A 27,866-nucleotide genomic window follows, 5' to 3' on the forward strand; every position below is an offset into this window, starting at 1 on the left:
GCGCTACAATCATTGTTGAGGATGACGTAGAGAATTGTGGATACATGGGGTCATTTGGATATCATAAAGAGAGGACAATTAATACTGCAAAACTGCCAGCAGAGTCTCATAAAATGACATGCAGATACAAGTTTTGTGTTGCTTGACGTTTCTATAATTTGGAGGTCCCTTTATACGAAAATAAGTACAAGGATGAATATTGGAAGGGAAAAAATCACAAATACGGGAACCGTGGAGACTGAGATCCTTTTCACCTCGAATTTCCTTAGACAACTGCCAGAAATTCTGCCCCAGAAGTGCTTGTTTGACTACAACCTACAATGCTCCTAAACTCCCAGCAACTCCTAGAACACACAGGGGCCCTCGCCAATGAGACCTGTCATTCAGCTTCATTGGAGTCATCCCCTGCTTACAGAAACTTCCCGCTGTAGCTTAGACTTGCTTGAGAAGTCTAAAACTACCGTGAAACATAAATAACAGAAACTTTCCAGCTGATGCTTTTCATTTCATTGTAAGAACTAAAAACCTCACACACCTATCACCTGTCTGGACCTCGACCTCGCACAGCTTGTAGCAGTCCTGGGTTTTCCAGGTCCCGGAACGATGTCCAGCTGGCCCTCGGACTAGACACACCACGCTGCTCTCCCAGCGCCGGAGCCCGCGGGGACCGCACTCCTCGGAGTTGGGGGCGGGCTGCACGCGGGAGGGCGAGCCCGGGCCGCGCCTCCTGCTGATTGGCCGGGTCCGGCCCCTAGAGGCGGGCTCTCCCCCGCGTTCGCCCGGCCTGGGGTGGCTATATTGGCACCGTTCCTGCTAGGTTGTGTTGCTTCCTCGCGTTGATCGGGACTTAGGGAGAAGGCGTCTGAGGACAGTGCGGGCGCAGGAAGCGGAGCGAGGCTGCCGAGAGCGAGCCGGGAGCTGTGGGGCTGCAGTGCGATGAAGCAGCGGCTCAGGGAGCGGAGGCTGGCGGTGTGGCGAGACAGTCCGGCCCGGGGCCGGGACTGCTGCTCCGGAGGCTGCTGAGGCGCCGCGGCGGCCGGCGCAGAGCACGGCGGGCGAGAGGGAGGAGAGGCTGCGGAGCGCGGGGAAGCCGGGCTGGGCGGCCGGCGGCTCGGGTTGGCCTCCCCAGTTGGGATCCCCCGGGTGGAACCATGCGGGTGGCCAAGTGGCTGACGGGGCTGCTCTACCAGCTCTCGCTCTTCATCACCAGGTCTTGGGAAATTCACTTCCACCCCAGGCAAGGTAGGGTCACTGCGGGACGCCTCCAGCAGCGAGGTGGGGGCGAGGGGCCCGGGTGGGACAGGCGGGCGGAGTGGGGTGGGTGACTCAGCCCGGTTGTGAGGATCCTGGTCCTGCAGGGGCTCGCGGGACTCCGGGATCAGCCGGCACCATGCATCCCGAGAGGTTGCAGCTGCGCCGGGTTTCGAGGAATCGCGCGCGCCGGGTCGGGTCTCGCTCCCCGGACCACGCGGTGGGGGCGCGTGGGGGCAGAGAGGCGCGTGCGCCGGGACCGCACCAGTTGGCGGCTGGGAAGCAAAGAGGTTTGGGAGAAGGAGGTGGCTTGTTCTGGGCCGTGCGTGTCAGGGTCTTTGCTTGGGAAGGTTGGAGTAAGTCCGGGATGTGGGAAGGCAGAGCACGTGTGTGTGTATGTGTGTGCGCGCGCTCTCGCCAGCTTGTGTGCATTCGTCGTTCCTCCGGGTATATTGGGACCTGGGGCGTTTGGTTGAAGTTGGGGGTCGTGGAGTTGGAAACGCGTAGGGGGAGCTCAGTGGCCATGTTTCTCTGGTTGTAGAAGCCCTGGTAAGGACGCTGGTCTCCTACGAAGTGGTGACCCCCGCGCGGGTCAACGAATTTGGCGAAGTGTTCCCTCAGAGCCACCACTTCAGCCGGAGGAAGCGCAGCTCGGAGGCTCTGGAGCCCGCGCCTTTCAGGACCCACTACCGGATCAGCGCCTATGGGCAGCTCTTTCAGCTGAACCTGAGCGCGGACGCGGCTTTCCTGGCCGCTGGCTACACCGAGGTGCACCTGGGAGCCCCGGCGCGCGGGGCGGAGCGCGGCGTGGTGCCTCCGGATCTCCGTCACTGCTTCTATCGAGGCCAGGTCAATGCTCGGGAGGATCACACAGCGGTCTTCAGCCTCTGTGGAGGACTGGTAAGCGCCCTCAGGCCCCTCGGCATTTTTCCCTGGGATCCAGTTACAGGCTGTGTTAACGGAGTTGGTCAGTTGGGTTTTTCCAAGTTGATGGTTGGTGACCCCAGAGATGGGGCTGGGGTGGGGTTATCAGAGGGATTAATACCTCCATCAACCCACTCTTTCTTGCAATGGGGAGAGGGGTTTGGAGGATCCGTAGTCTACCTGCTGCAAAACTGACCCCTCTGTGCAAAGGTAGGGAGACTCCTGAAAATGTCAGATCTTGAGCGAGTGCATCAGGGACTGGTCCTATGGGGCCTGTGCCACACGTGAAGTGTCTTTTTCAACCGGAGGTCAGTTGACTTCACTGACACACCAACTCCTGACCACTTAAGCAGACTCCCCTAAATTAAATCTGTTCCTTGAATTTAGAAGTAAATGAATATACGTAAAACGAAAATCTCAAAAGGAAAAAGCTGGCTTTCTTGATAGTATGGGGATGGCCGCAGAGACTGGATCGGCCCCTGTTCAAAAGGCACTCTATCTGACAGTATCTGTGAGGACCTGGTGCCAGCAAGTGAGAAATGTTCATTGGAGTGACAGGAGTAAAAAATGGAGATTTTGTGTAGGGGTGGGGGGGGGGACCTTATTGTGGAGAGAGGAAATGAAAGAAAATAGTGGGTTCTTTGTGTTTTGTTCATCTCCCTTGAAGGCAGAGGTTCTAACCTTTTTTTCCCTCCTTAACCATAAACTTCTTCAGTCTGGGGAAACTTAAAGACATTTCTCAACATACTTTAAATGTGTAAAATGTTAATTTGCTTCCTGTTAAGGACTAACCATAATCAAAATGTTACAAATACTACAACTTAAGGTTTCATTATACCCTTCATTAATGCACTAGGTGATCTGTTGGGGAGGGGTCTATTTACTGTGGTAGTGATAATGAGTATAAACTCTCCAGAAAGCTCCGTCAACTCTGATACAAAGGTATCTTACTGGTAACAAAGTCACAATGTCTGTGGTTTTTTACCTACAGTAATAATTAAAGGAAATCTTAAGTATCAGAAGTTAGTGAAAATAGGTCTAACACTTTGCCATCTAAGATTATGAAACCCCCGGTTTTAATAGTTAAAATAGATACTTCCTTAACTCCTGATTAAGGACCTGTTCAAGAAGAAACAACTAGGAATTTGGTTACTGGGTTCTAACATTCAAATGCAATGCTTCTTCTTGGGTTAATTGATGTAGGAGGTCTTCCTGGGTGTGAGTTATTAAATACATTTGGAAGGTCTCCTTGCTCTTTTTTTCATGCTACTTTGAGCTATAGTTACATGGAATGCCTTGAACAATTTCCTTCCTTTCTGCTGTGTTACATGTAGAAAGCCTGCAACACCAGAATGACAGAAACACTAGTATTTACACAGTCACTTATATCAAAGGAAAGAACAATATTCTTTTCTAGAACCTTTCAGAATGGTTAGCTCGTCTGGAAAAATCTAGATTTACTACCACAATTTGTCATGGTTAATGTTTTCTTGATTTAGTATTTCATGGCATGGAAAAACACTCCAGATGGAAAGCATTATTAGTGATATTTCTACTCATGTTGATGCATACTGCTGGTGTAGGTCAAATTATTCAGTGTCCCCTTTTTGAAATCAAGAAACAGTTGGAAATGTTTTTAGGTCTTGACTGGAGTTTATCTTCACTTGTTACTGTGACAATTTGGATATGGTTGTCTAAGGTATGCATTATTAATCTGACTCATGTATGTACTTTGCTTTTGAAAGATTTGTTGCCCTTATCAGACTGAACATTTTGAAAATTTATTTTATACCTATGTGTTTTAATTTCTTTGTAAGGCTGCATTGAGGACATCCGTCATCGTAGAGATAGAACATTTCCAGTAATACAGCATATACCAGGTTCTAAGTATCTTTTTGTAGTGTGATCATGGCCAATCAGAAGTCTAAATTACTAATGAGATTAGTGACGTTTCTTTGACTTTCTCACTTTTGATATTTCCACCAGAACTGATATTAGCTATATGTTTATAACTGTGTATCTTCTATCTACCGAATCAATCCATTAACTTCCTTTAGAATAATGGTGTCCTCAAATAGCTGAACCTCTGGTAGGTTCTGCAGTCCATTTGTCATTATATGCAATTCTTCTCAGTCTCAGATTAGTCTTTAGATTTGGATAAAATTGTTGTATTAACAACCTGAACCAGCTGGATTGTTTGTAGATCAACTTTGATATAATGCCTGTGAAGTTACTACTGCTAATCTTCTAGCCCTGCTCTTTCTTGCTTCTGTGACTGTTTGATTTTGTGTATGTGATCGTGATCTAACTTTGACCTCTGCCAGTCCATTTAACATGAAGACTGACGTTTACCGAAGGACCGTTAGAGCCAAACTTAAAATTTAGAGTAGTTCTTTTTTCCTAGTTTCTATTTCCTGCTCAAAGTTTGCTTTTAATTATAAATGCATATAATTGTGCTTACTTTTCCTGAATATATTGAAATGAGGATGTGATTCCTCTTTTTTTCCCTGTTAATATTTATTGTCCCCTACATTGCTAGATTCAAGCATACATTGACTACTGATGAAAACTGATCCCCTAGCAAGCCATGGTGTTTGCCCTGAGGTCATTGTTTGGGAGGAAGGTAGAGTGATGATCCTTCAGTTGCTCTAGCTGAATTCTAGGCCTGAGATCCTGTGGTCCCCTTTGCTCAGTTGAGGCTCCTGGACATCTGTCCTGGGCTCTCACCAGTGCTGCCTCTCCCTGCGAGGTCTGGCTACACTACTTATGTGATCTGGCTGCTGCTGTGTTGTGCAGCCATTATCAGTTACTTTGCTTCTGCTGTAGTATCTTCACCATGCAAGGTGGTGTAGTGATGCTGTTGGTAACCTTCCAGAACCCTCTAAGGATCTGAAACCCTCTGTGGTATTTGAAAGTCAAGGGGGACTTAGTTCTTCCCTTGACCACATTCTGCCACACCTCTAACTTTGTGGGGGTCCCTTTCAGAGGGTCCCTTCCCTGAATCCCACTTAGCATGCTGAAGCACTTCTCTTTGGCAGTTCCCTTAAACTAGCATGTCTTTTGCCTCTAGGATCTTCATCTTCAGTGGAGAAGTTGGCTCATGGACATCTTGGCATCTGTTTCTTATGTCTCCTGTGCCCCTTTTCTGGAAATGCATGAAGTTCCCCTTCTACATCTTGTTTAGTTGATCAGTTCCTCTTCCACCTTCCACTTTAGGTAGCATCTTCCCTCTCTCTGGTGGCTACTGAGGAATGTCTATGTTAGAGAAAGGGAATGAAAACCAAAACGTTTTTGAAATATCTCTATGTAACCATTTAAAAAAAATTGACACTCAACATCAATTGGATTTAGTGGAATGCTAGTGTTTCTTTAACCCTAAGTATGCAAAGTTTAATTTCTATATAGTTATTTTTTTCCCATTCTTAGAAGTCTTGGTATTTACATATTTCACTAAATCACTGAACTTTGATTAGTAGCTTTCAGTGTTCTTCAGCCCAAGAACCAGAAGGGGCTAAGGGTCTGCCAGAAGTCTTGTTTCATATGTGTATAACTTCTGCTTTTCTGTTTAATTTCTCATAAGTATAACATAATTCCAACATGTCTAAACAGATTTATTCATTTTTAAAATCTACAGTAGATGTGAAATTGGAACTGAATCCTAAAGTTACCTGTAAGTCCTAACTTTTTTAGTCCATTGCTTCAGCTCTCACAGAATGTATAGTTATCAGGCCTTAATACCTCTATATCCAACTTTAAGTTTTGTTTACATGGTCCTTTTCTCTATCTTCTCATAATGTTAGCACTGTTGCCAATGTAAAGGTCAGTATTTTTATGAGCTGAATTTTGGGTGTATACTTGTCAGGGTGGCGTGTAAAAATTAGAGGCTTTTCCCAGCAGTGCCCACTAGCCCTCTTCTCCTATTACCCAGTGGGTTCTCTTCTTCCAAAGGCCCTCAGGGACTAACCCGACTGCCTAGACTGTTAACTTCACTATTTCTTGGTGGGATTTGAAGCAATGCAGTCTTTTTGGTTGAAGAAAACCGTTTCCAGATGTCATAAAACCAGACGTTGCATCTGGCTAATACAGTGTTCTCATGCAGTCACTTGGAATGGTGCTGTGTACTTTTTTGAAGTTTCTCATAACCGTTCTGCAGCATGTCAGGCACTGATGCTCTGATTACTGAATTGGTTTAGTGACTTCTTGTTCAGTTGCCATACGGTTATTTCCTATCTGTGTCTTTACTGGTTTTTGTCTGCTGTAGGAAAATTTTCTAAACTTCCTATTTGCCCACAGCCCAGGTCATTACATATGCCATTCTGATTCATAACTTTTTGTGGGAAAAATTCATAAGGACCTCTTAATTATTCATCTACTCCACCAAGTACTCCAATACGAGGAAGAATTTCTTACGTTTCTTAAAATTCTGGTGTTAGTCTAGGTCCTCCAAGAAGCAGATGACAAGAGGGGGTTGTGTGTGCAAGCATTTTATTTAGGAGAAGTGCCCATGACAGAGAAAATAGAGTGGTGAAATTTGAAACCGGGAGGACGAGAATGTTGGGTAGAGGCATCCAAGGCTGCTGGGGAGTCTAAGCAAGGTTCAGTAATGCTCGCCCCAAGCCAAATTGGGCTGGGAGAAGAGTCTCCTGCCTAAGGATGAGTATACCCTTAGTATTGTCACACTCCACTACTAAATGGGAGTAGCACTTGAGAGTGAGCTGGCTGGGCTGCAAACAGTGATGGATTTCAAACCTTTATAGTTGGGGTCCTTGGCCAGTTATGCTTAGCATTCTCAAGACCGCCATATACTGACACCAAACCCACAGACCTTTGAAGTCTGTTTGATGCTGTTAAGAGGAATATGGAAAGTGCTGTGTGAACTTTGAGGAAGGAGTAAGGGCATCGAGACCTGTGCTGGAAGTAGGACTCTCAACTGCACTTTTAAGGATGACTCCATGTGGATATGGGAAGTCGGGGGTTCCTTATGGCCCTGTGCAGCTGGAAAAGGGAGGGGATTGGGAGGGGAGGGTAAGGCAGACCTCACATTAAGGCCTGGACTCACTGTGAAAGAGCAAGGCTTGAGCTGGGACGGTGGGTTGGTTTCCCGTGCTGGGAGGGGCCTCGCCTAATGCAGTACTGTGAAGGGAGTAGGGAAGGCTGAGAGTCACTGGAAGGACCACTCTTTACCATGGGAAGGGAAGAAGAGGCCTTTAAAGTAAAGTGGTTGCAGCAGTGAAGGGGGAGAGTGGGTGCCTATGGAAGCTATGCTGCTGTAGACCAGAGGTTCTCAACTGGTGACAGTATTGTCCCTTGGGATTCTTGGTGGTATTTGGAGACCATTTTGGCCATCACAATTGGGGGTGGGTGTGGTGGATGCTCTTAGCATATACCGGCTAGAGGAAATGGATGTTGCTAAACTTTCCCTAGTGCATAGAACAGCCAGGCCTACACAAGTAACTCAACATGTCAGGAGTTGAACAGCCTCGTAGAAGCCTTGTAGAAGGCCCATTAGAATTTTGGACCCTAAAAGCAGATCAAAATGATTTTTGACTTACTTAAATGATTGTGTGATCCTGTGACCATTAACCAAGAAAGATAATGACAGAACAGGTGGCAAGTAAGAGCTAATTCTAGAAACATGTGTTTGGTTCCAGAATAGGCTTATATATTATAATACTTTGGATTTATATTTACTTTGTCTAGAATGTCCTTTCTCTTAAACTCTTCATCATTCAGGGCGCCTGGGTGGCTCAGTCGGTTAAACGTCTGCTTTCAGCTCAGGTCATGATCTCAGGGTCCTGGGATCGAGTCCCGCATCGGGCTCCCTGCTCAGTGGGGAGTCTGCTTCCCCCTCTTCCTTGGCCTGCCTCTCTGCCTACTTGTGCTCTTTCTCCCTCTGTCAAATAAATAAATAAAATCTTAAAAAAACAACAACAAAAAAACCCTCCTCATCTTTCAGATGAATTTTAAGCCTTTCCTTTTTCCCTGATCTTCTCTAAACAGAGCTGACCAGGCCTGCCTTTGTTCCACTACTGGACGATTCCTTATACATCATATATTGAATTGCTGCTGTTCATACTATATCTTATTTATAGATTTTAAGTGTGGGGATAATTGTAACACCCAATACAGAACATAGAAATGCTTGATATATGGATGAATGAGCTAAAGCAGCTTTTAATGTGCTAAGTAATTAGACTAGTTCTTTACATGAGTCATGCAATGCAAGAAAATTATTTTAGCAATTTCAGTTGAAATACTTGGGTATACTTTAAAAAGTTGTGCATAGGTTAAATCTTAGATATCCAAGTAGTGTCATTCATATGGGGTTATATTGCACCTTGTTATCTAAAGCTTTATTGTTTGGCTCATACTTCCTGTTTTCTATAAAATATACTTAAGCTGGTCAATTCATACTACTCTTCAGGGGAAGAAGGATTATTTTCCAACAAATACTTAGAAAGCATTTATTATATCCTAGTCACTGTTAGATACTGGTGGTACAGTAATGTCATTATAAGAGCATTTGAATATTCACGAGCTACATGAATGCTTTATTACCACAGTAATAGCATGAAGTTATGCTGGCTCTTGACTACCTTAGTGGAAAAGTGACACACTACTTCTATTTACATTATACTGCGGCCTGGTTCTACCCAGATGCAAAAGGCTGGAAAATGAGGCGAAAGTGATAGTACCAGGAAGAATAGAGAATAGATAGTGTTGTTCACCACCAGTCTATATGACAGGCTGCCCTTTAATTCATGAATGTTCATTTGTTCTCTTCCCAAACATCATAGTCCTCTTGTCTCTGAGGAGACAACCTCACAGAGGCACTGTCTTTGTCCCCAGCCCTATATACAACATGACTGCAACCCTAACCTTAAACTTCCTATGAAAACAGGCATCTCTTAGTAACTGATTTATAGAAACCTTGGACCTCTTCTGCAGAGGGGCTGTGGAGACCTACTGCTTTGCAAGAGTGTTCCTTGATTCCCTTCCTTGATTCCTCTTTCTGGGAAGTCCAGTCACCAAGGCCTCTGGTTCTGCTCTCTGGGAGAGTCTAGCCCATCCTCCTCCATGGCTTCATCGAAGCTTCTGGGAGGATGCTCTCTGGCAGTGGGGATGGGGACAGTTTTCAGGAATGCTGAGGTATCTGAGGGTCTATGGATTATGTTACAACTAAAGCAGTCAAGGCTTCTTTAGGCCTATGGTTTCTTTGACAACTTAATACCTCAAAAACTTTGTTGACTTCTGATGGCAGATCGAGTTTTCTTAATTGCTTCAAGTTAGTTTTCTGCAGCAGATGCCAAAGTCTAAAAGGCATTTATATTAAATATGAATGCTAAGAATCTCCTACTGCAAAATAAAATAGTGGATTCTCACCTCACCGATAAGCTCAGTAGAAGTCTGGCTGTACTAAAGTAGAACAAAACCACAGTATATGCTGAGCTTTAGGGAAAAATACAATGGGAGACATGAAAATGAAGAATAGTTGCCTAAACAATCAAAGAGTAAATATGTTAATTATAAATTGTAAGAAACTAAAAACCATGCTGTAAATATGACATGGTCTGGAAAGTGTATGGCACATGTCCTTCTAGATGCTACATATTTTCAAGTACCTTGACTTAGAGTATTTCAACAATTGATCATGAAAATATTTCCATTATGCACCTACAAAACCATTCTGAATGATTTCTTTCAAGTTCTTAATTGTTATAATGATCTTAGGTTTTATGTCTCCAGGTATTTCAGTAAGAAATCGGGAGAGGGGGCGCTGCATTGGGCTCTCTGCTCAGCAGGGAGCTTGCTTTCCCCCCCCCCCCCCCCCCCCCCGCCCCCCCCCTCCCTGCCTTCTTGTGATCTCTGTCAAATAAATAAAAACTTTAAAAAAAAAAAAAAAAAAAGAAGGAAATTGGGAGAGACTGTCCTGAGAACCACTCCCTAAGTCCCCAAGAATGTTGACCATTCTCTCCACTTTTAGTGAGTTCTTATGGCTTCAAAAACACCTCTCTGCCTTCATGAAAGAGAAATATTACAGAATTTATTCCTTGTTATTGATGGGACACTAGCATCAGACACCCTTGGCTACCTATGGCTTAGGTGGATGACTTCACAGTCCTTTTCCTGATCCTTATGAGCAAAGATTGGTGAGAGTGGTCTCTTCTGGGGGCGGGGAGCAGTGGTGGGGAAGTATAGGCAGTGCATTTTCTCTTTATTACCGCCTCTCACTTTCCTACTGGAGATCCGGAGTTGTCCCATGGATAGGGGAATAAGGAATGCTGCTAGAGGAAAAGACTCCTCTTCTTGAAAACCTTAAAATTTTCTACTTCAGGCTTGTGGAAACAACTAGATTTTCTTCATGCTGTTGATTCATTCAGTGCGTGCTTATGTGTAATACGCTTTTTCCTAGGCTTGATCAGTGGTGTTATAAAGAACTGTCTGGGAGAAAAACCTTCTGCATCAAATGGAAAATCCCAAAGAAAAATGACTCTGCATTCCTCTTCACAATCTTTCATTACATAATAATCACAGTCTGCCTAGGGGGAAAAGGGTGGTTGTCATCTCTGTGTTTTTGGGGGAGAATTTTTCATCCCATTTCAAAATCATTGACATTTTAACATATTGCCTTTCTTAAGAAATTGGGTGGATTTATTTCTATTTTGTTCTGCAAGTCATGGAATTGAGAATCCGATGCGAAGTGACTGGCCCAAGTTTCTGTAAGTGCAAATACAGGACTCCTGTTCATGTTCCTATTATAAATAAGATTAAACTGATTCTCAGTATATGACTAATGAATAACTACCACCATGAAGACTGAAATACTTAATTACTGGTGCTCCAAATAAGAAATTAAAATCCAATTTTATTAATTGTTGAGAGCAATTTGTTACTGAAATTCTCAGTAGAGGCTCTAATTGCTTCACTCAAACATTATTTTTTAATGTTCTGTAGTTGCCAATATTAATGTGATAACTGTCAATGATTTGGGAAAAGCATCCAAACAGTTTATATATTTTACTTGTTTTTACTCTAATGAAATCTGAGTACATTATTGGTTGTGGCTACAGTACATGTGTTTGCCATGTTTGGAAAAAAGTATGTATAAATGCCACAATATGAAGTCACATTTTGGAAAAACAATTACATATATAAAAATACTCGAAACATAAAAATTTTGACTTATGAGAATAAATTGGAACCAGTTGTATGTATAATCACTTACTGCCTTTCAGTACAGCTCGGCAAATAGATCATTGCTCCAATAACTGGGAAACCCTTTCCCAAGTGAAAACTAGTTTTGCTGCTTTTAATAGTCCTCAAAAGAAAGTGTTTGGAATTTGATTGGCATTTCTCATGAATCAAATTGCAGTGGCCCTCTGCAGATAGGTTGCTAAAAATATGGCATCATCTAAATATAATTCTATGAACCACCTGTTTTAAGTCCTCAAATTTCTTACCAGGTTCCTTTCCAAGTTAAAAAAAAAAAAAAAATGCATCCTTAAGAGCCTTTAGGCAAAGCTATAATACTTTTACTTGAACAGACGGTCCTCTGCAATGGGGTAGATTATAGAAAAAATGATGGAAGTAACATAAGTTCTTCATTGATAAATACAGAGGAGTCACTTTGAAGACAAATTATTCTTGAATTAAGTATTCTAAAACACAAGGTTCTTGTTGAAGAAAAGTCTTTCAGTTATAAAGGCCATATTCTTAGCAGGCTACCGTGTTCTAGCACAGTGTAAAGGGAGGTTCTGATAGACTTCAGATAGAGTTATTCTTACTGTCCATGTGGGAATTCAAGTTTGATCCCTGTGTAGTCTTACTGGAGTGTTATGATAGAAACCCCTCATTATTAGATCTTAATCCAAAAAGCATATAAAAATTTCCAAGATCTTCAGCATAGCGTGGGAAAAGTAGTTTTGTATTCAAAGTAGTTTTGTAGATGCATTTAGATAGGTAATAAGTCACCTCGTGTCTTTTACCAAGATACTATCACATTTCCCTTCTTCAGCATGCTTTTTTAAAAATGTGGAAAGCAATTTTTCCATGGGTTCATTTACTCAGGTTTCAAAAATAGTCTCTTTGTTACTGGTAAGCATAATTGAAATTATTTTTTCTGGGAAGCCACAAAGAAGTAGAATTTCATTATATATTGAAAATAAGTGATTTTTAGTTATAGTTGGAAAACGGGAACTGGTAGAATTAGATATGCTAGAGCATAGACCACTGGAAGAGTATCCAAGAAATAATTGGAGGTCTTTTGTACACTACATGGAATGTTTATTCTTTGTAACTGCAGGATAGTCTACTGCATGGCTGTACCATAGTTTATGGAAATAGACATGGTCAGTGGTCTTGGAATTGGGTCTGTCTGCAGTTTTAACATTTCTGGAGTCATTTTGGTAAATCCTGTTTTTACCAGAAAATTATCTCTCATAAATTCTCCCTTACTGTCTCTGCCTTTCTGCTTTCCTCAGACATTGGCATCTTGTCATCTGTCACTTCCAACAGATGTCATTGCTGTCACTATAAATCAGGTTCTGTTACCTCTCTTCAAATTTCCAGCCTTTATCTTAGAACTGCTAGTATTTTTTTTTTTTTTTTTTTTTTGGCCACCATCTAGAACACACAATATTACTAAATTAAACTCCCTACCTTTATATCTTTTTTAAAATAGTTGATCCTTAGTCTTATTCATTAATTTAACATTTTACACCAACATCTGGTATGTGGCAGGCATGAGAGGCATTCAGAGAAGAGTATAGGCAAAAGCTCTGCTCTCATGGAGCTTATATTTTAGTGGAGAGCATCAGGCAAATATGAGGTAGTGATAAGTGCTTTGAAGAAAAATGAAACTGGGTAAAAGGGATAGATCTAGGAGGTGGGGTGACATTTTATATAGAGTGATGAATGTCAAGCAGAAACCTGAAGTAAGTGTTAGAGGAGCCAATGGGGAGAAGTGTGTGAAGCAGAAGTTTAAGTGCAGAGGTCCAGAGGTAGGCATTTCCTTGTCCTATCTGAGAAATATCTGAGGCACCAGGAGCTCTAGAATGAGCTAAGGTGGAAGTGGGAGAAGTCACAGTTGTTGGTCACCTGTATGTTTGGAGGGACAGTGGAGGAAGGGATGGGCACCTCAGGACATTATAGACTATTGTAAGGACTTTGGCTTTTACTGAATGACTTAGTCTTGTTTTTTGAGTGACATGATCTAGACTTGAGAAATTACTATGACTCCTCCATAGAGACTAGACTAGAGGGTTGTTGGTTCACACAGGAAACAGAATGTGAGGTTAGGTCATGGATGTGGTAGTAAAACTTGGCAGAAGTGGTTGGATTTCAGTTTTCTTGAAGGTTCAGCCACCAGGATTTGCAGATGAACTGAATGGGGGATGTTAGTGTGGGCACAAGAGCCCATTCTTGATTTCTCTAAGATCTTTTGGCCTGAACCATTGGAATAATACTGTTGCCATTTACTGACATAGGGACCATTGAAGAATGGGGTGGTTTGGACTGAAAATCAAGAGTTTGGCTTTGGATGTGTTCAGGTCGAGAATTCTACTAGTTGTGTAAATGGAGATGTTCAAATGCAAGTTAGATAGTGGATTCTGGAATTCAGAAGGTGGGTCTTTGTGAAAACTCCTCACTGGCTCCTCATTGCTTCCAAATTCTAAATTGATCACCTTTAAGATCTCTTATCTGACCCTAGACAACCTTAAGTTTTGTCTCTCACTTGCCGCCTTATATAGACCAAGCCAAACAGACTTTCTTATTACTAGAAGGTGCTAGATTTTTTGCCATTTCAATGTCATTACCTATGCCATTATTTATACCTGGAATGCCAGTCCTCTCAACTCTATTAGAACACTGTCTAGGCTTCATGACTCCATACCTAAGAGCGTGAAAGGAATCATGGAAAGGAAATGGTCTAGTCAGAGGATGACATTTAGCAAATAGACTTCTGGAGGTCCTGCTTCTGTGTGCTCACTTTAACCTGTGGCACTGCATGCTTTCCCTTGGTGACCAAGTTAATTATTTTCTTTGTTTTCAGATGGGAACTTTTAAAGCACATGACGGTGAATATTTCTTAGAACCTGTCATGAAGGCAGATGGGAGCGAACATGAAGATGATCATAACAAGCCACATCTCATATACAGACAGGAATTAAAGAGCAATTATTTTCTGCAATCTCACAAGCCTTGTGAAGTTTCAGGTAAAAACTATGAAGTAAAAGTTTCTGGTAAAATTATACTATTTAAGTATTTCCATAAGTTACAATTTGATACATCTTCCTTAAATATTTAAGTATGATATTTTAAACAAATTTTCTTGACCGGTAAGGACCCATTAGAAGTTAGTGTTTGTAGGCAATTTTGTAAACTAAATTCAGATCCCAAAAAGTATGCGGTATGAGATTTGTAGCAAATAATCCTAAACTTTTTACTTCAATCGGTTAGTCACACTAGTGTGCTTTTCCTTAACAGAATTTTAGATAATTGAACGAGCTAAGTCACAATAACCCGTTGTTCAATTTTGTACCCTTTCATCTTTAAATGTAAAGAAACCCTTTTATAGTTGTCTCACTCTTGCTTAGCCTTGTGTTTGAGGTTTACATTGGTGTGTACAGAAGTTCATTCTTCATTGCTCTGCAGCACTGAGTACATTACAGTTCATCTACCATTTTCCTGTTGATCAGCTTTTGGGTTATTTGCGGTTTGTCATTATTATAAACAATGCTACTGTGAATTTTCTTGTCCCCATCCTCTGTGTTTGAGGTTCTCCCAAACTATACACATAGAGAGTAGAGAATTCCACGTTGTTTTGTAAAATGGTTTTTATGAGTTTATACTTCTACCAACATGATGTATATTTTTGATTTTTTTTTTTCCTACAAAATTCAAACTAAAGATTTATAATGGATTAGAAGGTAGGAATCCTAGGTATCTATAGAGTATAAATCTGTTGCTGGTAAAATATTTGTGCATTGAAGTCCTAGTAAGAGTTGTGTCCATGTACGTACATGAATCTTCGTATCCTTGTCATTCTCTGAAGAATGGAGAAAGGCACCTGCATTTATCATCAAAGTACAAAATCTAGACAAAGGAGTGGGATTAGAAAGGATTTATTTGAGATTGTAGGTGTCCATAAACTATAGTTCCAAACACTGCAATGCCATCTGTTTTGGGATATAATGATACGTAGGCCTTTGAAGGTTTTCTCTGGGAATGCACTTCTTAACCTTTGCTATTATAAGAGTGCCATTTTGGAGTGGTTCTCACTGTGTCTAAGGCCGTGTTTTAAATCTATTGACATAATAGATGCCTTTCTTATGCTTTTAATATGAGCATAAGGGTTTCATTTTTATGGCTTCAAAGAAAACACAAATGGGTATAGCTTCACAATAGAATTCTACAGAAGGCAGCTTATGCTTGTTCTGATCTACCATTCGGGAGCAGCTTGTTTAATGAATTGTTTAGCTTCTTAAGAAGAAAACCACCAAGTAGACACTCTGAATGCATAAATGTTTCCCATAATGATATGCAGGGTTTTGCATTCACACTCGGTGTTCATTATCAGAAGGAGAATGGTACAAGAAAAGCCAGAGTCTTTTGTTTAAAAAAATTTTTATACTAAAGATTTATTATAAAAAACACACAAAAAATAGAAAGCTATAGAATTTTATTTTTTAATCACAATCTACTTTTCGACAACATTTAATTACTGAAACATTGAAGGCAGTATCCATTCTTTTCAATTCTTAAAGTGCCTTCAATTTTAAGTATAATTAACATACATATCTTTAATCACAAAGCAATCAATTAATGGCCTAAATAATTAGCTGCTAATCATCATTTTGTTAGTAAAAATGGAGAGTTGTGAATGTAATTAGTAAAATGTTATCAAAGGCTTTTTCTTCCCTGATTCACACACTATTCAGAAATACTTGCGGGATCTTATATTCTATAGGTGAACATTCATGAGAACCTCTCCAGATGGGTTGGCTTAAAGATTTAGCATATGGACCAAAAAGGTTAAGTGGAAAAGGAAAAATCATTTTTTCCATACGTCTGTTGATCGTCTTAATTCATTATGACCCTAAAATGTTGCCATTCACAGCAGTTTCAGCCTTGATGAATTAGGTTGTTTTCAACATCAGATTTCACCATGTGCCCCGAGGTCATACAAATTATATTTGGTGACCAAACCTGGCTGCTTTGGATACCAGGCTCCCAGGTGGACCTCAGACATAGTTTAAGTAAAATTGAGTAGAAATTGCAAAGCACAGAGAAAACCCACAAAATGAGCAAACAACCCCCACACCCCCGCAACACTACCACCATCTACCCTAACAAAACTAAAACCTTAAAATGGGGAACCTCTGAAAATGTTCACAGGAATGAAGAAATCTTCTGGATATGAAGTATAGTTTTAATGCTTATCCTTCAAAATAGACCGGGCCTGTGTGTCTCAGACCCAGTAAGCCCTGCTCCCTTTCTTCCACTGCAACTCTGTCCCTCTCGTCTCTGTGTCATGGGGTTAGGAACCTAAAATATGTGTTCTATTAAACAGGACTTGACATGAGTGAAAATGTAATGTCATTCAATGGGTTTTAGATGATGTTGGCCAGCTTTAAAGTTTCTGTGCTTTTCCTAGTTTTTTCTAAATTTATTCTTTCTTGGTCTTTGAGTCCCTAACATGTGCAAAGGATTGTACTGGGTAAGACTTGAGTGATTCTCTTCATTCAGGTTCTCAAAGCCCAGTGGGTGTAAAAAAGCACAAGAACAGAAATCACAAAACAACCAAGGCTGCCCTGCATTAGAAGTAATATTGTATGCAGCTCAAGGGGCTGAGAACAACTGCTCTGGGTTTTTACCAAAGAGGTGATATTTAAAACCACTTAATCTCCATCCTGAAGGCTTTCTAAGCATTTTCTAAGCAAAATAAAAAGGGTGATCATAGAGGGGGACTTGCATTAAAAAGGTACCCAGGATTTGTTTTGATCAAGGACGGTAAAGTGACAGACATGGAGATAACTGCCTTTGAAAGCATTTACTTATAATTTGCAAGCAATGGGGACATGCCCCATGACAAGCCATGGGGGGAAGCATCTGGGTTGGTCAGGAGGCAGAAAGGAGTGTGGGGAAAGGAGTAGGCAAAAGGCTTTTTTACTGCAGTGGTGGGAAGTTGTTAGGTGGGCAAGGCCTCTGTTGGGCAGAAACTAAAACATACTGGGGTTTGTAGTTGGATGATTTTTAATGGTTTTAGTGTGCCTGTGAAGACGAGTGTGCTGGCAGACATAAGCACTGCGCTGTCTGGTCCTGCAGTTGAAGGTCAAATCAGGAATTATTTAATTCATAAGCGTTAGAGTGGGCCTGTAGAGAAGAGGCGGATGGCATGGGTATGCTCAGAGTCCTCATGGCTGTGAATAGCGTGGGAAGTAAGGGAGATAGGGCTCTGAAGGCACACAGATGTGGAACTGAAGGGACTGTTGGATTTTGTAGGCTATCCTGCAGGCATTGAGGAGACAGGGCTAAAGCTGAGACATCCTATGGTTTTTTAAGGTATCACTCAGTTGGCAGCTTTATTTTTTTTAAAGATAATTTTGGATTTGAAGGAGAAGAGACCGAAGGCCAAGGGACTGAGTCACGGCAGTTGAATTGTCGGCAGAGGATTTGAATGCCAAGTATAGTGCACGTAAAAGGGTAAATTGAAGATAATCTCCTTAAAGCTTTTTCCTCAGCTTTGAGATGGTATAGCTTGTTCTGTGTGTCATCCATGTGGATAACATTCCTGTGAACATATGAGAATTCTTATAAATTTCGTGCACATGCTGATTAAGTCTTCAAATGGTAAATCATCCATATCCGTTGGGGGGAATATGGATGTCTTTGGGGGCTGCAGCTGACTTGGGAAGCTGGGAGTCAGGGAAAGCGTCCTTCTGGCTTTGAGACCTTACTTTCTGGGTCTTAACCTAGGGTAGGTAGTAAATGGTTAATTTACTGTTTCAGTAAAGGTCAGGTGTCTAGGTTTCTAACTTCAGTAGCTCACAGCTGTAGGGACCAGGCAGTTATAGGACATGAGTAAAGTGAGGTGTCATTAGGACACTGAGGTAGACACCAGGACACAGAGGCATGCTTCTGGCAAAAGATGCACAGGGAATGTGGGACCAGTATTACCAGATCTTTTGTATTTTTATAATTTGAAAATCTAAGATTTTTGTGTGGGGGGTGGGGATGGGGAAGAAACACAAGAGCTGCATTTGGCTGCTTAGCTACCTGTTTATAAAATCTTAACTTTCCAAGGTCTCTGACCATGGCCAATATTTTGAGCTAATAAACTTGTTAATGGTGTTTTTAAGAGTCAGCTCAAGCTTCTAAATCCATAAATAACTACAGAGAACTCACACTTCTGCCCACCCTTTCCTAAAACTACTCTCAAAGATGACTTATGACCTACTTGGCAAAAGCAATAATCTCACCATTAATGCATTTTTAGGGGCTATTTCTCACTATTAATTGACTTTTTTAGATTTAAGAGAGTACTAAGTGTGGGGAGTGGCAGAGGGAGAGACTCTCAAGCAGGTTTCCCCCTGAGCATGGAGCCTGATGTGGGTCTCAGTCTTACAACCCTGAGATCATGATGTGAGCTAAAATCTAGAGTCAGACACTCAACTGACCAAGCCACCCAGGCACACCTATTGATCGACTCTTCATGTATTTGTCCTATACCTTTGGCTTCTATGACCCAATTTGCTTCTACCTTGGCTTCTTTCTTCCCACGTCTCTTCCTGCTGGTTACTACTCTCCCATCTTCTAAGTTAAGTAATTTTTAGAAGTGCTTTTTGTTGCCACCATCTTAGACCATTTCTAATAGTCTTCATGATTTTTTTTTCTACTTCCCTAATTAAAGGATACACCCTTTAAATGTTAACTCCAGCTTGTTAAGATTAAATCTCAGGCCTACAGTTGTCCATTCCTCCTGTTTTGTTGGGTGTCTCGGTGGCACTTGGATTCAGTACATCTAAATCTTGAAGCCTCCACTCTCTTCCATCTCCCTCTCCATCTGTATCCATCCCCACCATAGAAGCCTTTTTTTTGGTGGTGGAAAGGTCCAAATTTATTTAAATTGAAACACCTGCTATAATGGAAAACTAGCAAGTGTTACTTTAAAAAAAATTTTTTTTAAAGATTTATTTATTTGACACAGAGATCACAAGTAGGCAGAGAGGCAGGCAGAGAGAGAGAGAGAGAGAGAGAGGAGTAAGCAGGCTCTCCGCTGAGCAGAGAGCCGGATGCGGGGCTCGATCCCAGGACCCTGAGACCATGACCTGAGCCAAAAGCAGAGGCTTTAACCCACTGAGCCACCCAGGTGCCCTGCAAGTGTTACTTTTAAAGTCTTATTATCTAGAGAAGTAGTATATTGGGATAACAAATTATCTGCCTCAGCTATTCACATATCCCTTTTGCTTTGTTAACTTTTGTACATCTTAGAATATTTTCTTAAGTAGTTATTCTTTAGTCTTATTAGTAATGTTCTCAAGTTTTGTCCCCAAAGAAAAATCCTGGATTGTGAAATTTGACCCATTAAAGTTTTGATAATTGTGAATCTTCTGCAATACAGCTGCCTAATACAGATTATGAAAAATGCTTTTCATGGTCCTCTTATCCTCAAAGTAACTCTGAGCTACAATCATTCTTACAGATGTTTTCTCTGAGGGGGAAAACCTACTAGTGGTGTGACTATTGTTCCACGCACATAGGGTTCTTATTAGTGGACCTGTTTTGCCAGTTGCATGCTCTGCCTATGTAACAAAGTTTATGTGTAGTAGTGTATTCCAAAGAGAAGAATTGATCTGCCATTTATGATACTTATTTTATGTTAGTCTGTGGTGGTGTCTCAGAGCTCTGAAGTTCTGTTTTGCCTGAAATCTTATATTATTCAGTATTTCTAATGAGGTGGTTAATTCCTACATCGGGTAAATTGTGTGTAATGGGTAAAGGAGGAAGGGAATCAGTATGTTAGGAACCAGAATTAGGTTCATTTTGAAAATTGAACATGGAAAGTAACTTCATTGAACATGGAAATCCAACATTTTAGATGTAGTAACAATAGTTCTCTCTAGGAAGAACTTACTGTCTTTTTTTTTTTTTTTTAAGATTTTATTTATTTATTTGACAGAGAGAGATCACAAGTAGGCAGAGAGAGAAAGAGCGGGAAGCACATTCCCTGCTGAGCAGAAAGCCCTATGTGGGACTTGATCCCAGGACCCCAAGATCATGACCTGAGCTGAAGGCAGCGGCTTAACCCACTGAGCCACCCAGGTGCCCTACCTGTTTGCTCTTAAGAATAAAGTTTTTCTAGGGGCACCTGGGTGGCTCAGTCATTAAGCATCTACCTTTGGCTCAGGTCATGATCCCAGGGTCCTGGGATTGAGCCCTGCATCAGGCTCCCTGCTCGGCTGGAAGCCTTCTTCTCCATCTCCCACCCCCCTGCTTGTGTTCCCTCTCTCTCTGTGTCTCTCTCTGTCAAATCAATAAAAGCTTAAGAAAAACTTCTTCTAAATCTTTTCTTTATTCAAGGATTATTTATACTACATCATTAAACTAGAAAAATTGTGTAGAAATGATTCATTGTTTTGAAGGCAAGATTTTTTCCCCTTGGTGATTTCTCTGTGCTAGCTTGGAAATGAATAGGAAATGGTTATGAATCTTAAGGTAAGAGGAAGCTATCCTAATTTCTGACCCTTAATTGGAGACTAAGATCTGCCAGTGTCTTGAATATAATTGTGTCAAAGTACTTAAAATCAGTTAGAATTTTATTCCCTTCCATGGTTTGTAAAATAAGAGCTTCTCATTTGTTGCTGGTTTTAGTTCTTTTTTTTTTTATTAAAAAAGTTTGGTTTTAATTAGCGTATAATGTATTATTTGTTTCAGGGGTCCAGGTCTGTGAATCATCAGTCTTACACACTTCACAGCACTCACCATAGCACATACCCTCCCCAATGTCCATCACCCAGCCACCCCGTCCCTCCCATCCTCCTCTCCTCCAGCAACCCTCAGTTTCCTGAGGTTAAGAGTTTCTTTAGTTTGTTTTCATTTTGTTTTTACTCCTGTAACCTATTCTGGTTCATCTGATTATCAGATCTGCTGAGGAGGGACTGAGACTATTAACCTTTTGAAATATACTGTGCATTTGTTTGTCTGTTCTACCTCCATGAAGAACTTTTCCATCTTGGCTTTAGGTTAGTGTACTTCCTGTTTTTGAAATTCCTAGGTAAGGTTTCCAGCCAACTTGGTAAAGTGCAACTTGGTAGGTAAAGTTCCTGTGAGTTTTCCCTTTACAGCAATGTAAGCCTCCCCTGCTTGAATTGGATCCATTTCCACTTACCTTCCTGGCAGTGCTTGCCTTTTAGTGATCTACCACCTTGTATGTCCTTTGGCTTGTTTCATATTTCATCAGTTAGTCCTCAGCCAATTTTCCTTAATCTTTTCCTTCCATACCATATCAAATTTATAAAAAAAAAAAACAACAAAACAAAAAACTAAAAACCCCCTGCTTTAGTCTAAATAGTTGATTTAAATACTTAGGATGTTCTTCATTTATACAAATGAAAATGTGATTAAAACTGTGATTGGAGTCATTCATTTTTAGGTCTTTCACTAATAGTACATTCTTAGACTCTTGCTTTATTGAAAATTGCTATTAAATTGTTTTATAATTAGCATCCTAATTATTTTCTTGTGGTTATGTACCTGCTTATAATTTTGTAAGATTAAGAATGTGGTCTCTGGAATCTCGAGCTATGGAATATCTCACAATTTAGGGACTCTATTGTTCTGCATGTAATTAACACTGTCTTGCATCGTTCATAAAATTGTTAAATACCCCTGCTTTCCCACCTTTTTAAAGATTTTGTTTGTTCCTCAAAGTAAAAGGTGGCATTTTATTCCACTTTTTTTACGTTCTTCACAGCAACTAATACATTATGTATGTAATAACTGCTACACAAACAGATGAGGAATTACTAGTACCCAAATAACCTTTCTGCTTAGTCAGGTGTGTAAGACGAGGTTCATTCATAAGATGATGTGGGGCCTCATACGATGATGTAATTCAGATGGGAAAGTCCGAGGAGGCTTACTTGAAAAAATACCTTTTTATCCGAGGCCCAAAAGTGAGCAGGAGTTGGTCAGGAGAAAGGGAGAGGGTGAAAAGTATTCCAGTTGGAAGGAAAAGAATGTGCAAATGCCTGGAGAGGAGACAGTGCTTGAACCACGTAGGGAGCTAAAAGTAGTAAAGTGTGGGATATCAGGAGATGGCAAGATGACACCCTGCTGCGAAGGGAAGGAGGGACAAGCTAATGAAGGTATCTGTAAGCCTTGTTAAGGGATTTGGGCTTTAAACACAGCTATCCAGTGAGTACTGGAAGTCCTTTGACCCCAGTATTTAAAACTAAGGTCCTGGTATAGGGTCTGTTTACTTTGCTTGACCTGACTTGGCCTGGACCGTTTGCTGTTACTGGTAGCAGAGCTGTAATCAGCCAGACCCACCCTACTTGTGGGGTCAGGACGATGCAACTGGAATCACAGGCTGAGTAGGGGGAAGGGGCAGGATTAGGTACCCACACTGAAACTGGGGACTGTTAGAGGAATAGATGCTGGGTAGAGAAAACAAGAATGTGCACCAACAGGTAAGTAGTTGTGATTATTGTTAGGAAAATTGAGCTACTTTGAGCACTGCCAAAGGAGATACCTGAAACATGGGAAGTCAGAATGAAGGATAGTCTTGACATTAGTAGATCAACAACTAAACTTCATTTGTGCTGAGAAGTGGAATGGATGGAGGACGGAGATATTAGTAACTAACATACAGGCTATGTGAAAGGACCAGTGTGAAACTGTTTAGAGTTTTATGTTAACTCACTTTTCTACTGCTGTATCCAGTAATTGTGTGTCTATTCTAGCAAATTGGGATTATTCCCTGGGCTTTTTGGGACACACATTCCTCAGCATTTTATTTGGGGGATGGGGACAACACAAACCAGAAGGCCAAGGGTAATATTCAGGTTATGGTTTTCAAAATCTGATCTTGCAACAGCAGATAGAAATTTCTGAATTCTCATTAGTATATCCTCTACTAGTCCTGGAGCCCCCAGTTCATAGCATTCAGCTGGGAAGAAAATTGATTGTGTAGGGTCAACAGTCTATCTTTTGTTTCCCATCTCCTGGTGGGCTGGGAGAAGAAGGAAAGCAAGAGGAGTGCAGTGGGAAGACATGTGCAGGTTTTCTCTATTTCACGTGCATATGTGAAGAAAAAAGCAAAGGGGAGATTCTTTTCTCATTCTGCATTAATAACTCTGGAGGCTGAGACCTCAACCTTGCCCCAACATGGATTTGTTTATTCATTTGTTCCTTCATTTGTAAAATATTTATTGAGTATCTCCTTCACGGAAGCTACAAAGGTGCTGGGGCCTGTTTAACATGTTCCACAACCAGTCTGTACAAGTATGGGAGGGAGGGAGGTGGTAGGGGATGAAGTCACAGTGGTAGTAGGAGGCTAGACTGAGTAGTTAATGGGTGGATCCACGTTGTGGGGCCTGAAGACTAAACAGATGGGGGGGGGCGCTTTATGAAAAATTAGGAATGCAAAATCTCTAGGATTCTTTTCAAGGCCCTGGAAAGGGATTTTCTAAAGCAAGAGACCAGAAGTTTAAGCTGTTTTTGGTTCATGGTGAATCCACCCCAACACATAGGACATTATAAATCATAACAAGGATTTTGTTCTAACTGGAAAGGTTTTGAACAGGAGAGGGATTGGATCAGCCTACATTTTAAAGGGCTCACGCAGATTGGTATATGGAAACAAGACCAGGAGAACAAGGGAAAGGCAGTGAGGGTTAGGATACTGCATTAGTCATGCTGAGCAATGATGAGGTCTTGGATGTAGAGTGTAGCCATAAAGTTAGAAGTAGCGACATGCAGTGTACGTTTTGATGGTCAAGCTGACAACTGGGGTCGGGGGTGAATGTTGAAAGTAAGAGTGGTCAGATTAAGTAGTGTTTTGGCTTTTTCTTTCTTTCTTTCATTCTTTTTTTTAATTTTGCCTGAACAAATGGAAGGATAGAGTTTTCATTTACTGAGAATGGGGAAGGCTGTGGGAACTACAGGTTTAGGAAGGAATATCACGAGTTTTTGTTTGTTTTTTGGATATTTTGGGTTTGAGCTATCAATTAGATGTCCAGAAGGAGACAAGGACAAGGTAAATTAGAAGGTTGGTAAGGGGGTCTGGACTTGAAAATACAGGATTTAAGAGTGTCCTATATTCTAAGGCTAGATGAAAGCACATAGGGAATAGACTAGAATACAGAGGAGAGAGTCCAAGAACTGAACTGTGGGGCAAGCCAATGTTCAGCACTTGGGAGTGGAGTATTAAACTAGGAAAATTTAAGAGAAGAGGCCAGGAAAATAGTAAGAGGACAGGAATGTGTGCCCCAAAACCATGTGAAGACTTCTCAAAAAGGTAGGACAGGTTAATTGGCTAAATGGTAGGAATTTAAAGAATATGAAGATTTGGAACTGATTATTGAATTTTGCAAAGTAGAGATGATTGGTGACCTCAAATGTGCTAATTGAAATGGATTCAAGAATCTTGGCATGAATTAAACTTAAGTATTATAAAGAGACTTAGATGAATTATTTTTAGGCTGCCTTTGGTGGGAACTACTCCTGTTGTGAAAACCTTCATTAAAAAAGTCCTATGATAAACTTCGGGATATAGCATTAAATGAAAAGACCTATCTGAAAATAAGAGCTCAATCTGTCAATTTTTAATTTATTATTTTTGTCAAAATCCCAAAATAGTGGACTTAAAAATACTTTGAAAAGCAATAGTAAATAAAACTTTATTTTGTTAAAGTTAACAGATACTTCATAGGAACTTTAAAAATGTATCAAATTTCTCAAAAAGTATCCCTATATGCAGACATATCTTGGACTTCTGTTGGTCTATTCATTGTGCTACAACCATAGTATATTTAAAACAAATTCTTAAGTTCTCAAAAGTGGTGGAAGCAGTGCTTAACATGGTCAAGACTGTCTTGGTTATTTATCCTTTGTATTTACATATAAATTTTAGAATCAGGTTGTTGGTTTCTGCAAAAGGAAAAATAATTTTGGATTTTATTGATCAAGAGATCGGTTTGGTGAAGGGATATCTTTATAGTGTGTCTTCTAACCCATCCAAATGGTATATCCTCTATTTCCCACATAATAGTTTACACATCTTTGTAATGGTGTTGTGTGTCTTTTTTTTTTTTTAAAGTTATTTATTTATTTATTTGATAGAGATCACAAGTAGGCAGAGAGGCACACAGAGAGAGAGAGGAGGGGAAGCAGGCTCCCCACCGAGCAGAGAGCCCGATGCGGGGCTCGATCCCAGGACCCTGGGATCATGACCTGAGCTGAAGGCAGAGGCTTTAACCCACTGAGCCACCCAGGCACCCCTGTTGTGTGTCTTTTTGTCAGTGAGTATTGGGTGAGATTTTTAATTTTAATTGGTATAATTTTTAAAAATTCATTTTTTTCTACATAAAAATGCAGGCAATTTTTGTTTTTAATATTCAGCAACCTTGATCATATATTCTAATAGCTTATCTGTTGATGATTTGGGTTTGTACGTGAACAATCATGTAGACAGCTGTTTCTTTCCAGTCTTCCAACCTTTTATTGTATTGGCTAGAATTTCTTGAACAAAGTTGACTAGATATGGCAGTTTGTTTTTATCATACTGGGTTTGGTAATTTCTTTAGAATTTTTGTATATGTGTTCATGGATCATTTTGGTTGGTAATTTTTCTCTAGTGCTGAAAGCAAGATGATGGACCATGGTATGTGAGCTATATAAGGATGTCATCATTTTTGTTTTGTGCACTTAATATTACAGTTGTACTGACTAAAGTGAAAATAACTCAATAGACTTGTGGAGAGCAATAAATGTAAATTTTTCTATTTATAGTTTTAGATTACTAATCAACCATATAGCTCGTTTTACAGTTTTCCTTTGGTCTACCAAACACAATTTAATTGCAAATGCTTAGTGAAGTACATTTTAATCTTTGGCTCTCTACTGCCTACCCATGCGATAATTCCTCATGAAAACGAAGTAAAGACTTTAATTATTTGCAATTAGAATCTGATTCAGTATTGCTGCCCTATTTAAAGACCTGGAGACATGAGATTGGGCTGCTCTCACAATGAGTACAAATGCAGGGGAAACTGCACAAGCATGGTCCATGCTCTTGGCCGGTCCCCGCCTGTGTTCTACTCTTTGTGAAGATCATTACTGCTGGAGTAAGATTTGGGCCCATTGCCAGGTCAGGCGACAGATACACTGTTTCATGTGGAGAATATCCAGACCTTTGGACCTACCCCAAGAAGGCTGCTTTCTTGGGCTTTTCTTTCTTGGAAGAGCGCCAGAAAATTGACGGGATAAAACTCTCTCATGGTGACCTGTTAGTCTGCAGTCTACAACTTTTTTTGCATATATATAAATGTACCTAGATGTTAGATTAACATCCTGATGTTAAGATTGACAAAAAAACCTTCTTTTAAAAATGCAGTGATTGATTAAATTCTGAGATGTACCATGAAATAAATACCTATTTGAAAAATCAGAATTCAGTTTATCAGTGACTTCAAAGTTTGATGTCCCCCGAACCAATGAAAATTACCAGACTTAGTAAAAGCTGACAAAAGCAATATGAATAAAAGTAAATTCTGTAATACAGATATTAAGTACTATTATGATTTCAGAGTTTTAATTTTTAATACTTTTCAGTGACTGGCTCTAATTAGACCTAAGTTTTTTAATGTTAAAATTACTTTGAAAAATACCATTAGTATTTTCTTTTTAAAAACTCTTAAGCAAATATCAAAGATTAAAAGACTATTTCACATGAGAATTCTATTTTTAGTCAAAAGCTCTTTCAGGAAGGACAGATCTAGGAAGAATAAATTAAAATGGCCAGAGTAGCATTTGACAAGAATGAGTTAAAGTATAAAGTTAGATTACCTTTTAGATTTTTATAAGTTATAACTTTATTATAAAAAAATTCAAGACAAACTAGTAGGAAATACTCAAATATTTTGAACAAGTTAGTACTAGTGTAGAAAAATAGTATTATACCAACACTTGAATTGTGGTAGAGCAATAAAGGTTATAATATTTGCAAATGCCCACTTTAACTGCATTTTGGGAGGTATTAGAATAGTACTTAAAATGACCTCAGTGAATTTTTTGAATGATTCCACAGGCACAAGGCCGACTGTCCAATAATGTGGGAAATCTTGTAGTTCCAGAGTAATTCCTCTAAAGTTTGGACAACAGTTAATAGGTTATGTGTTAAATCATGGTAAGTGATGGAGTGGCTAGGTGGCTCAGTTGGTTAAGCGTCTGACTCTTGATTTCAGCTCAGGTCATGACCTCAGGGTCATGAGGTTGAGCTCCACATTGGGCTCCATGTTGGGTGTGGAACCTACTTGGGATTCTTTCTCCATCTTCCTCTTTACCCTCTCTCTCAGAAAAAAAACAAAACATGGTAAGTGGATATGGGTTAGAATTGGATTGCTATGAAGGTTCATCTGAAGGTAGGAAGATAAAATGAATAAGGTAGAATTTTGTACTCCTGTCAG

The 27,866-nt window shown here is 40.5% G+C and overlaps 1 protein-coding gene across 1 annotated transcript in view; it reads left to right on the forward strand.

Annotated features, from left to right (window-relative positions):
• The first annotated feature begins 818 nt into the window (after window positions 1–818).
• The window catches only part of ADAMTS20 (ADAM metallopeptidase with thrombospondin type 1 motif 20), a 190,081-nt gene continuing 163,033 nt past the window's right edge, over window positions 819–27,866 (forward strand). Inside the window, exons 1-3 of the mRNA XM_032876992.1 lie at window positions 819–1,242; window positions 1,793–2,151; window positions 14,228–14,390. Coding sequence (XP_032732883.1) covers window positions 1,152–1,242; window positions 1,793–2,151; window positions 14,228–14,390 — 613 coding nt within the window. The 5' untranslated portion in view covers window positions 819–1,151. The remainder of the gene's footprint in view (window positions 1,243–1,792; window positions 2,152–14,227; window positions 14,391–27,866) is intronic.

The sequence above is a fragment of the Lontra canadensis genome, unplaced genomic scaffold (genome assembly GCF_010015895.1).
Source record: "Lontra canadensis isolate GAN:19392208 unplaced genomic scaffold, GSC_riverotter_1.0 scaffold59, whole genome shotgun sequence".
Classification (NCBI taxonomy): Eukaryota; Metazoa; Chordata; class Mammalia; order Carnivora; family Mustelidae; genus Lontra; species Lontra canadensis.